Consider the following 13296-nt stretch of genomic DNA (forward strand, 5'->3'; position numbering starts at 1 on the left):
GCTGGCAGAGCTTCCTGGAGCAGAGAGGCATGAACAATGGAATTAATAAAGAATGCTACATCTGTTCTCAACACTTTAATTAGTGCTTTAGAGTACAAATTAAAGGGGCAGAAGTTATCTTTCAAATCTGAGAGAATTGAACTAATCTCTGAGGAAGAAGGCAATTCAAAACTGCTCCATAGCATCTCTAATTGATGTTGTTCAGGAAAGCAAGATGCGGTAGCTGGTAGCTGGTGAATTATGAGTCCAAAAAAAGATATTTTCTGAGAGAAAAATATGGCAAATAGATCACACGTCATTTCTAATGGCTCCAAAAATTCTGTCTGAGGTGTTTTTACCAAAGATTGTGGGTGATATGAGGACGAGAAATTCAAGGAAATTCCCAGTCTTTTGCAGAGGCTTCTCCAGAAGTGAGCCATGAATTGAACTCCCCGGTCTGAGATGATGTGCTCTAGTATACCATCCGGTCCAGGGTGTATACCATCCGGTCCATGTGATTTACTACTCTTCAGTTTGTCAATCAGGTCTACCACATCTTCTAGGTTCACCGTGATTTGGTTCAGTCCATGAAAATCTTCTCCAGTACGGGTACCTCTCCAACATCCTCTTCAGTATACACCGAAGCAAAGAAATCATTTAATCTTTCCGCGATGGCCTTATCTTCTCTAAGTGCCCCTTTAACTCCTCTCATGCAGGATGTTTATCCTGTTGGACTCTATGCCATCCCGGACATAAAGCGCCACACCGCCTCCCGGGTGCTCCTCTCTGTCATTGCGATATAATTTGTACCCCGATATAGCACTGTCCCATTGGTTGTCCTCCTTCCACCATGTCTCTGAGATGCCAATTAAGTCTATGTCATCATTCACTGCTATACATTCTAATTCTCCCATCTTACTTCTTAGACTTCTGGAATTAGCATACAAACATTTCAAAGTTTGTTTTTTGTTTGTATTTTCATTTTGCTTTTTAATTGATAGGGATAAGTTAGAATTTTTTAGTTCAGGTGAGTTTTTAGTTATAGGCACTTGGGCTACTTTTCTTATTATTGGAACCTCACTGTCGGGATGCCCTAATTCTAATGCATCATTAGCATCCTTTGAAGATACCTCTCTCCGAACCATGCACTGCTGAGCGACTGTCGGCTTTCCCCTTTTTTCTAGTTTAAAAGCTGCTCTATCTCCTTTTTAAAGGTTAGCGCCAGCAGTCTGGTTCCACCCTGGTTAAGGTGGAGCCCATCCCTTCGGAAGAGACTCTCCCTTCCCCAAAAGGTTCCTCAGTTCCTAACAAAACTGAATCCCTCTTCCTTGCACCATCGTCTCATTCACGCATTGAGACTCCGGAGTTCTGCCTGCCTCTGGTGACCTGCTTGTGGAACAGGGAGCATTTCAGAGAATGCTACCCTGGAGGTTCTGGATTTAAGCTTTCTACCTAAGAGCCTAAATTTGGCTTCCAGAACCTCCTTCCCACATTTTCCTATGTCGTTGAGCCCACATGTACATGACAGCCGGCTCCTCCCCAGCACTGTCTAAAATCCTATCTAGGTGATGCGTGAGGTCCGCCACTTTCGCACCAGGTAGGCATGTTACCAGGTGATCCTCACGCCCACCAACCACCCAGCTATCTACATTCCTAATAATCGAATCACCAACTATGACGGCCGACCTAACCCTTCCCTCCTGGGCAGTAGGCCTTGGGGAGATATCCTCGGTGCGAAAGGACAATGCATCACCTGGAGAGCAGGTCCTTGCTACAGGATCCTTTCCTGCTGCACCCGGTTGATGCTCTCCAATCATGAGACCTTCTTCCTCCAAGGCAGCACCAGGGCTGCCAGTCTGAAGTTGGGACTTGGCTACTATGTCCCTGAAGGTCTCATCTATAAACCTCTCTGTCTGCCTCAGCTCCTCCAGGTCTGCCATTCTAGTCTCCAGAGATTGGACTTATTCTCTGAGAGCCAGGAGCTCTTTGCATCGCATGCACATGTACAACTTCTCACCGGCGGGTAAAAAATCATACATGTGACACTCGATGCAAAAGACTGGGAAGCCCCCCTCTTCCTGCTGGGCTGCTGCCTTCATCTCAGTTTTGTTCAGTTCCTAGTTAAGTTTTAGGTTGCTATGGGAGTAGGAATGTGTCTAATTAACGTCCTTTAAATGTATTAGTGAATTCATTATATGTCTGGTAATGGCCTACAAGGGATTGATCAAACTCTCAATAAAGTTTTTGTTTTTATTTTTTTTGTGAAAGTGGCACCTGCCTATAAATTAAAGGATGAACTAGGGGTGGGTGGGTTGGGAAATCCAAACAGTCTAACTTCAGTTAGTCAGTCAGAGTGACTCACTGCTCTCTTGATTATAAAATTTGGTACCTAATCAAACCAAATCACACTACCCCAACACCTTTCCAATGTGAGTAAATGAACTGAACTTTTCAACCTTTTTACTTAGGTATACACTGCTCCTAGCTTATTTCTAGCTCCTGGCTAATTTTTTTTTATTTGTTTATATACAAACACTCAGTTCTGCTTACTAGCTGCCTTATTGACTGACCATTTAAAAATACAAACAGTCTAACTTGTTTATTCACTGCCTTACTGACTATTAAAAGCACAAACACACTAAATAATATTCCCAAATAGTTAACTTTGCCCCAATACGTTTGAAAAAGACAATGTCCCAGGCAAAAACTTACTGATTCCTTTCAGCCACCAGCAAGGTGATCCTCTCCTCTCAGTGCTCCCACTGGAATTTTCAAAGCATTACTCTGTATGGCTTTTAGGTAATGTTTATCTAACATAGCCCTAAATTGGTGGATAAATAGCAAAAAATAGTAGGATTGTTAAATGAGATTAGAAGCCTAAGAGGTGAAAGTGAGCATTGGATCCAGCTTAATCCCTAGGCTAGTAACATCTTTAATTTGAATGGACAACCAACCATTGAGAAAATGGGAATAATTTTATAATCCATGTTCCTGTCAAACCGCATTGCTTCTGATTTATCAGGACTGACCTTCAACTTGTGAGAGTGAAGCCAATTGGCAATTTCAGTCAGGCAATTATTAAAACTGTCAAGAGAATCTAATGAATTTGGGTAAAAACATAGCCAAAATCTGAATGCTGCCTGTATAAAAGAAGGAGCTAAATCCCAGGTTCTGAGTTAAAGTGGCTAAGGGTAATAAATACAAGTTGAAGAGCATAGAGGGAAAACCATCTCTGTGGGATGCCACATGACAGAGGATACAGCTGTGAGGAGTTAAGGTTCCAGTCAACCTGAAATGTTCTGTTGGTAAGAAACATCTTAAACTAGTTCAGCGGAGGAGCACAAATTCCAATATCACGAAATGCTTAACCAATAACTGATGATCAATCATATCAAATGCAGCACTCTCGTCTAAAAAGATCATAAGCACAACATTATCGTTAGATAATGAAATGGGTTAGTAGTAACAGGAATGGGCAACTGAGATCCAACCCATAACAGAACTGTTTCATTTCTTCCATTTCTTCTATCCGACCATGTAAGATCAAAAGCACTGATCAGTCAAAATTGACTACAGTGCTATTTTCATTGTGAAATGTTTTCTTCTCAATAAATACCTTCTTCTCTTACATAGAAACTTTTCCTATTTCATCTTCACTAACTTCACTTTCCTGTATCTTAACTCGAAGAACTGAAATGTACAGTACATTGTTAGGTCAGAGTATTTTTTTTTATTAGCCTAGCAGTTTCTGCCTGTCCTTTAGGCTTCCAACTCAATTGGAACCAACTCTGTTGGGTTACAGTGCCATTAGCCTTTATTCACAACTACCAGGAGGCTTTTCCTTTAGTTTTATATTCCTTTTCATTTTAATTAGCCCATCCATGGCAGCAACAGTCCTTGGTCAGAGGCCACAGAATGTAGCCCCCTCAAAAAATGGTAACATAGTCCATAAGCTTGGCCACTAGGTGTCACCATTGAACAATAGCTGAGACTCTCTCTCCTCTGGGGATTTTGAACATTACCTCCGCAGTATCCCCAGCCCTGGCAAACCCAGGCAGGAGAGTCCTGGCCCAGGAACTGAACCATCTTATCTGCACAGCAACATGCAAAATTGCCACTGAGAGACCTGTGTACTAAAGATTTTTTCACATTTAGTATCTATGGACAAAAATGCTTAGTATGCAGGGCCCTCAAATGATTCTATATGACATGGAAACTGCAGTCAGACACCAGAAAAAATTGAGCAGCTGCCTCAATGTTTTTATGTGTTTATTGTTTCTACCCTGCAGTGTCCTCTTGTTCCTTTGGGCATCCAGTTCAATTGAAACTTGCCCTAACTGGGCTTTAAGGTGCCATGAGCCTTTATTCACAGCTATCATGGGGTGGGAGTGAAAGAAGGAGGGGGGGGGGGGTTCTTCCTTTTATTTCCTCCTCCCATCCAAATTGTCATTACAGGGATAATCCTAAGAGGCACAGACTGTGGTTTAGCTTGGAAGCTGGTACAAGCCAGCCATTAGATACATATGGTATGTTGAGCAATAGCTGAGTCTCTCACCCAGGAACTGTAAATGCAGCTTCCACAGGGTCCCTATTCCCAGCTGACCTGAGAATGAAATGACAACAGGATAGGATAACATTCCGGGCCACCTACCTTCCTTCCTGTACTGCAGAGTGTATGTCACTGGGGTGCTTGACTCTACTGGTTTCCATATTACAAGAGCACCTGCTTCATTCACTTGGGCGATATCTGGACTTGTTGGACAGCATGGGATCTCTGTCATGGAAAGATATGCAAAGCCAATATTATTTCATTCACTTTCCAGGGCACACACTTAGGGGCGGATTTTAAAACGAGCGCGAATAGCCTACTTTTGTTTGCGCTCCAGGCGCAAACAAAAGTACGCTGGATTTTAGTAGATACGCGCGGAGCCGCGCGTATCCGCTAAAATCCTGGATCGGCGCGCGCAAGGCTATCGATTTCGTATAGCCGGCGCGCGCCAAGCCGCGCAGCCTACCCCCGTTCCCTCCAAGGCCGCTCCGAAATCGGAGCGGCCTCGGAAGGAACTTTCCTTTGCCCTCCCCTCACCTTCCCCTCCCTTCCCCTACCTAACCCACCCGCCCGGCCCTGTCTAAACCCCCCCCTTACCTTTGTCGGGGGATTTACGCCTCCCGGAGGGAGGCGTAAATCCCCGCGCGCGAGCGGGCCTCCTGCGCGCCGGGCCGCGACCTGGGGGCGGGTACGGAGGGCGCGGCCACGCCCCCGGACTGCCCCGGGCCGTAGCCACGCCCCCTGACTGCCCCGGGCCGTAGCCACGCCCCCGTACCCGCCCCCAAAACGCTGCCGACACGCCCCCGAAACGCCGCGACGACCGGGCCCGCCCCCCGACACGCCCCCCTCGGAGAACCCCGGGACTTACGCGAGTCCCGGGGCTCTGCGCGCGCCGGGAGGCCTATGTAAAATAGGCTTCCCGGCGCGCAGGGCCCTGCTCGCGTAAATCCGCCCGGTTTTGGGCGGATTTACGCGAGCAGGGCTCTGAAAATCCGCCCCTTATTTTTTTATTTTCTATTTTTTATTCTCGTTTTTATTTTGTCTTTTATTGATGGTGTATTGTTTCTAGATATGTTTGCTTATTTGTTACTTGCTTAGAAATTTTTGATAGGTGGGTTAAAAATATTTTAAATAAAGAAATCAAATAAAGAAATAAAGCACAAGGACAGATTCAGAACTTAATTTTATAACCCACCAATGCTGAATCTAGTAATGCTGCAGAGAAAAAAAAATATCACCATGAGAAAGGACCAAGTTGGCATGAAAAATTAATACAGGGATGGTCACCTCTGGTCCTCGAGAGCCACAGACAGGTTTTCAGGATAACCAGTGATTATACATCAAATATATCTGCCTACAAAGGAGACAGCATATGCAAATTTATCTCATGCATATTCATGGTGGATATCTGGAAAACCAGGCCTGTTTGTGGTTCTTGAGGATTTGAACTGCCCACTTGTGCATTAATGTTGTAATATGAACACAAAATAGCAGTGTTTTCCAACCCTCTCCTGGAGGCACACCTAACCAGTCACTTTTTCAGGATTGTCTCAAGAATATACATGATGTATATTTTCATACATTGAAGATCCAGGGTATGCATATCTATCTCATGCATATTCATTGTGGCAATCTTGGGAACCTGACTGGTTAGGTGTGCCTCCAGAAGAAGGTTAGGAAACAATGCAATACAGTAAGCTTTCTTTTAGTAAGACTTTGGGAGCCTTGGACCTGTTTTCTGCCAACTTTAATGTCTTAAACAGTAAAGAAAATAAATACCAGGCCCTCCAAAAATTAAATGAGAAATAAAAAAGATTTTTTTGAGTAATACAGTAATTCATTATTTTGGTTCTTTAAGACATTCAAATCTAAAATGATACAGTCTGTGTTACAAAAAGGCAAATAAGGGGGTTCTATGCCAACCAACTTAACTATATTCATTTTTAAATAATTTAAAAAAAAAAAATATATATATATATATATATATACACATTCTCGCTTCTTCATGAAAGTGAGAGTGTGAGTCTTTGACATTTCACAGAGGAAGAGAAAGTGCCCCTTCGGCTCTGATAACCTTCACAAACTGAAGCATTCCCAGTTTCCTAATGTGTCTGGTGTTGCATCAATGGAGAACCACAAGTTCAAGTCACTATTCTAAATATAAATGCAGCACACGTGCTAACTTCACACCAGTGAAGAAAACCATATATTCACTGAACACAAAAACTGGCAAACATCCCACCATTCAAGATCAAGAGTCCTAATTAGTCAGAATTGACCAAAGTGATAGTTTTATTATGAATTGTCGTTTTGCTCTCAATGAGCACCCTGTTCTCTAATATAGAAACATTTCCTAATGAATCAGCTCAAGTTTATGTTCATTTGGGATTCTCCATAGCTGCCAAAATGCATACCAGATACTGCAGTTAGTATAGCTGCATTTAAAAAAGGATTGGATAAGTTCTTGGAGAAGAAGTCCATTACCTGCTATTAATTAAGTTGATTTAGTTTTTGGGTACTTGCCAGGTTCTTATGGCCTGGATTGGCCACTGTTGGAAACAGGATGCTGGGCTTGATGGACCCTTGGTCTGACCCAGTATGGCATGTTCTTATGTTCTTATGCGCAACCAGGTTTATAATTTACAATGGCTGACACAGGGGCCGATGCAATAAAGTCACGAAGAAAGCGGGCACTGAACAGTCAGTGCCCGCTCTCTTAATGTGTGCATGGCGCCCCAAAGGGGGGCACCATGCAATATTTAAATTAGGGGGTCGCGTTAGCAAGGATGTGCTAGGGACCCTAGCGCATCCTTGCTAACGCAAACCCAAACGGTTTTCATGACTGCCATATGCCGGTCACGAAAACCGACGCCGATAACCCAGACGTTGGTTTTCGTGGTCTGTAACAGGTCTAATGCATAACCATGGAGCAGCCGAGTCCAGGGCGAGGAAGGGAACTTTCCCTGCCGAACTGCCCAAAGCCCCACACACACTTCACCTCAGCAGCGGACCGCACCTATCGGACCTGTCACGGCAAGCACCCACCACGAGAGGTCTTTTCCTCTGTGTGGAATGAATGCTTAATAGCCTCATTCACGTGCATCTGCATGTGAAGAGCGCTATTGCATCCACTCCGCATTAGACGCATGTTGAAAAGGCGCTAATCCCCTTATTGTATTAGGGGATTGATTAGTAGGGATGTGAATCGATATAAAATATCGTCCGATATATTTTAAATCGTCAAAAATCGTTAAAGGCGATATTTAATAGGAATTCCCCCGATTTACGATTTTTGACGATAAATCGGGGGAATTCCTATTAAATATCGCCTCTAACGAAGGGGGAGGGGAATGGGGAGGGCGGGAAAACCGGCACACTAAAACATCCCTAAAACCCACCCCAACCCTTTAAAATAAATCCCCCACCCTCCCGAACCCCCCCAAAATGTCTTAAATTACCTGGGGTCCAGTGGGGGGGTCCCGTTGTGATCTTCCACTCTCAGGCCACGGGTGGGTTGATAGAAATGGCGCCGGCGCTACCTTTGCCCTGTCATATGACAGGGCAAAGGTAGCGCCAGCGCCATTTTGCTTCCTGTCCCCCGACGTCACGAGCGTAGGAGATCGCTCCCGGACCCCCGCTGGACCCCCAGGGACTTTTGGCCAGCTTGGGGGGGCCTCCTGACCCCACAAAACTTGCCAAAAGTCCAGCGGGGGTCCGGGAACGACCTCCTGCACTCGAATCGTGTTGCCGTACGGCCGGCGCCATTTTGCCGTACGGCAATATGGCCATATGGCCGGCGCCATTTTGCAAAAATTTTGCAAAATGGAGCCGGCCATATGGCCATATTGCCGTACGGCCGGCGCCATTTTTCATTACGGCAACACGATTCGAGTGCAGGAGGTCGTTCCCGGACCCCCGCTGGACTTTTGGCAAGTCTTGTGGGGGTCAGGAGGCCCCCCCCAAAGGTAGCGCCGGCGCCATTTTCTATCAACGCACTCGTGGCCCGAGAGTGGAAGATCACAACGGGACCCCCCCACTGGACCCCAGGTAATTTAAGACATTTTGGGGGGATTCGGGAGGGTGGGGGATTTATTTTAAAGGGTCGGGGTGGGTTTTAGGGATGTTTTAGTGTGCCGGTTTTCCTGCCCTCCCCCAATTTACGATTTACACGATATTTTAAAAAACAAAACCGCGACGATGCGATTCCCTCCTCCCCCCAGCCAAAATCGATCGCTAAGATGATCGATCACACGATACACATCTCTATTGATTAGCGCCTATTCTACCCGCATCCAACTGCACGTTAAGGGGCAGATTTTAAGAGCCCTGCTCGCCTAAATCCACCCAAATCCGGGCGGATTTAGGCGAGCAGGGCCCTGCGCGCCGGTGAGCCTATTTTACATAGGCCTACCGGCGCGCGCAGAGGGGGCGTGTTGGGGGCGTGTCGTGGGCGGGCCCGAACCGCGCGGCGTTTTCGGGGCGTGTCGGGAGCGTTCTGGGGGCGGGCCCGGGGGCGTGGCTATGGCCCGGGGCGGTCCGGGGCGTGGCCGCGCCCTCCGGACCCGCCCCCAGGTTGCGTCCCAGCGCGCTAGCGGCCCGCTGGCGCGCGGGGATTTACGTCTCCCTCCGGGAGGCGTAAATCCCCCAACAAAGGTAAGGGGGGGGTTTAGACAGGGCCGGGCGGGTGGGTTAGGTAGAGGAAGGGAGGGGAAGGTGAGGGGAGGGCAAAAGAAAGTTCCCTCCGAGGCCGCTCCGATTTCGGAGCGGCCTTGGAGGGAACGGGGGTAGGCTGCGCGGCTCGGCACGCGCCGGCCATACGGAATTGATAGCCTTGCGCGCGCCGATCCAGGATTTTAGCGGCTACGCGCGTATCTACTAAAATCCCGCGTACTTTTGCTTGCGCCTGATGCGCCAGCAAAAGTACGCCTATTCGCGCGGTCTGAAAATCTTCCCCTAAGAGTGCACTCGGCTCAGCGCACCATATTGCATCGGCCCCACAGTAATTTTCTCTCATTGTATCATCTGAGCTTCAGTGCTTTGAATATTTACTGGAAGGTGCAAGTCATGTCAGAGAGGAGGGACATGAGTTATTTCTATTCTGCACTTACCAGCCTTCTTCAGGATGCAGCAAGTGGAAGCCCCTCCCAAGGAGTTAGTGGCCACGCATGCATAAATGCCAAGATCCTTTGCAGTAACTGCAAGTATGGTTAAAAGCTGAAAGTTTTTGAGAGTTGATGAGATCAGGACTCTGTCGCTGCCGTCAATGGTTAAACCATCTGTAAAAGACAAGAAGATCAAAACATAAAAGGAACTTGGGAGAGTTCTGCTTTAGATTCCTGTATGATAAAAGTTTTAAAATTAAAATTAAAAATATAACATTTCTGAGTACAGAGATCATCATAGATGTAAGGTCTTGCCGTAAATATTACTAATAAAAGTAATTTATCAGGAGGAAAAATTCTTAACATTTAAAATTGGAAATACCTTCCATTTGACTAGGAGAAAAAAAATCAATACAACCCTTCAAGTCTTAGAGATGTTTCTTAGGGCTCTATTTACTAAAAATTTTCCTCATAGCACAAAATGGGTGAAAACCTTTAGTAAATAACCCCCTTAGTTTGCATGTATAAGGGGACCCCCAAGTTTGCTCCTTATTAATGAAGTTGCCCTTAACTGTTACGGCCACAGTAGTCTCAAGGGACCTGGTATGCCAGCAGTATGGAATCAGTGGTGTCAACAGACCCTGGCCCTGCTAGTAAGGTCAGTGTGGGTGGGAGTGAGTTAGAAGGTTTGGCACTCTCCAGTGGGAGGTGTCATAGGTTTGATAAAACTGCTGTGCTCATGTGATACAGAATCAGAGGGAAAAGAAGATAAAGGGAAGAAGAGTATGCAAGAGGATTTCTGAATGACTGAAATCAAGAGAAGTAAGTCTACAGCCTGCAATCCGATGGTGCCCATCTCTTCATACAGGGGTACCACTAGGGGCTTGTACCTCCTCAGGGAAGGTCCACAGAAGTGATTTCTCCCAATGGATGAGTGCTGAAAAGCTGAAGCATTCCTGTTTTGAGAAAGTGGCTAAGGTCCACGGTCAGGGTGCTCAGGCTTTCAAGAAAGACAAGGAAGAAGAGATCCTGTTCAGGAAAGATGACAGGGGCCCAAGGTCAGAGTAACCGGGTCTTTCTGGAAGGAAGATATCTTAGGAAGATAGATCATGGAATGTCATGAGAGAGTTTTTGGAGATGTATGTTCCAGAAAGAATTTTGTCATTGGTGGGAGTTTGAGAAAGGAAGAATGAAGATGCAGAAAAGGAGCCCCGAGGCCTGGAATCTGGGCCTGGGCCCGACCCTGGGCTGAGACCCAGGTGTTGGAACCCTGCTTCTGGGCCAGGCTCCGGCACTGGGCCTGGGGTTGGGACCCAGACTCCGGGCTGGGCTGCAGTGATGGGCTTGGGCCTGGGCATGAGCCTAGGTCACAGCAACCTCCTGTGGCCTTGGCCTTTGGAAGGACGAGGTTTTGGCCTGGGCCTAGGCCCAGACCTCTGGACATGGCCTCTGGGCCAGTCCCCAGCGTTGAGACTTGGGTCCGGGTCGAGGGCATTATGTCAGGACACAGACCCAGGCCTCGGGACTTACCTCGGGAATCCAACAAAGGCTAAGTTCATTTCAGTTTTTCTGGGGTCTTGGCTGATTCCCCGGTTTCGGCCTGGGCCTAGGCCAAGATTCCGGTGTCACACTTGGGCCTATGCTGCAGGCCCTGCTTTGTGCCTCGGCCTATGCTTTAGGCGAGGCCTAGGCCCGATGCATTCATTTAAAATGAATGCAACAAATAAGAGTCGTTTCATTTGGGGACCCCAATTTGTTTCGGGACCCACCTGAATGAAACAAATTGTCCTTATTTGTCACATTTTGCTCATTAATTTTATTGCACCTGCTTTTCAACATTTCTATAGCTCCCATCTGTAAAATTCTCTCCTGCCTTTGGGAAGGCTATAGCATTTACAAAGATGACATTCAATATTTTGTCCAAGTCCAAAACACACTGAAACCCTGTTAGACATTTGTCTATCTATTATATATAAATGGTTTTCTTTTAATAAACCTGTGTTAAATGTGGGCAAACCTAGCTTTTTGCTGATTTAGAGAGAATTATCAGCCTTTCATTCCAATTATACCCATATTAAGTTACAATAGTATTTTTCCAATTGAATCTTGCATCAAGATTATCAGTTCTTACCAGTTTAGGACACGTTACTCCCCATGCTTAAGCTGTATCCAAGTTTTTCTCTCCCCCTGTTCTATGTAAGACAACTTTGTCACTGTTTTTTATGGTTGCAGTGTAAACCGGAGTGATAATTAACTCTGTTATTTGAACTTCGGTATAGAAAAGTTATAAATAAATAAATAATAAATAAGAGCCTTGCTATCTGGATTGATCTGAGTGTTTTTCCATCAGCACATTAAATCCATAATTCGCTCAGGTTTTTATAAGGTACATGTGCTTTCCGGTTTAAAATGTCGGTTCGATGAGAGTGATTTTCATATTGTTGTTGAGGCCTCTGTTTTGCCCTGATTGACTTTTGTTACTCCACCTATTTGGGCTTGCCATCTTCTGAATTTAGATCATTGCAGTTACAAATCAATTCTGCTGCCCATCTGATCTCTGGTGTGAACTGGAGAGAACCCATTACCCCAGTGCTCATTGATGTGCACTGGCTGTCCATTCAGCAGTGTATTCATTATAAGATGGCTTTGACAGTTTTTAATTGGGCCAATTCCATCCTGCGAATACACCAGCCCACATTAAATTTAAGATCATCTTAGCGAGCCTTTCTGGACATCCCTTCTTTTAAACAGGCACATCTTGCATCAGTTCCCGAGTGCTCATTTTTAGTTGTGGCTCCTTTGCTCTGGGATTAATTTCCAGAAGTTTTGCATCAGGAAGAAAATTTGAAGTCATTTACATCAATGTTGAAAACTTCTTTTTTTTGACTGGCATGTTTGTAGCATTTTTCTTAACAGCTTTTTCCCATATTTCTGTACTACTCAATTGTGTGTTCAGTGCAAATTTTGTTTTGTTTAAGTTCTGTCTTAATGACATATACTTTATTTTGTTTGTTTTACTATTTTACCCGTAATTCTACTGTTTTATCTTAATCCTATTTTTTATGGTTTCATGTTTTAACCTGATAAACAATAAATATATTTTAAAAAAGATAAGGATGAAGGTCCTTTATCTACCTCCCCCATGCCAGCTGAACATCTGTTGTGGCATTTACATAGATGGGGAGACTTTAGAGTATGGATAGCACTTCCATATCTTGGAAGTCACCTTTTTCAATGAGGTATCATCAATAAAAAAGTGCAGCATTGGGGTCAATTGTGCTAGTGCTGCCCTTTTCAGGTTGCAACAAGATGTTGAAAAAAAAGACCTTCAAACATCAAAGGTTTAAAACAGTAAGGCATATCTTATGTTCTTATATAAAGGTCTTGGTTTATAAGGCTCTCATGCTGACCACTCTTCTTTAAAGCAGCAAAACCGGGATATTACCAAAAGTATATTAAAACCCTGGGGAACATCAATTAGTGGTGCTTGTATTGAATCCTGGGGATCAAATGAGACGACCATCAGACCAATGTAAAATGTCCTGCATGAAGCAATATTCACCACTATTTAAGTTTTACTATTGAGAAATCAATATGATAGATGAGCCACTGCGTTTGTAAGTCCAAATGTTACCTCTCTTTCCAGGTTCTCTTCTCCCACCTCTC

General features: G+C 45.1%; 1 protein-coding gene across 9 annotated transcripts in view; it reads right to left on the reverse strand.

Moving 5' to 3' along the window:
• Positions 1-13296, reverse strand: part of OBSCN (obscurin, cytoskeletal calmodulin and titin-interacting RhoGEF) — a 745212-nt gene that overhangs the window by 28324 nt on the left and 703592 nt on the right. For all 9 annotated transcript variants that reach the window (XM_029588301.1, XM_029588307.1, XM_029588308.1 and 6 more), the window contains 2 exons: positions 9637-9804; positions 4631-4753 (listed from right to left, as the gene is read on the reverse strand). In XM_029588301.1, coding sequence (XP_029444161.1) covers positions 4631-4753; positions 9637-9804 — 291 coding nt within the window. The remainder of the gene's footprint in view (positions 1-4630; positions 4754-9636; positions 9805-13296) is intronic.

Source organism: Rhinatrema bivittatum, chromosome 2 (assembly GCF_901001135.1).
Source record: "Rhinatrema bivittatum chromosome 2, aRhiBiv1.1, whole genome shotgun sequence".
NCBI lineage: Eukaryota > Metazoa > Chordata > Amphibia > Gymnophiona > Rhinatrematidae > Rhinatrema > Rhinatrema bivittatum.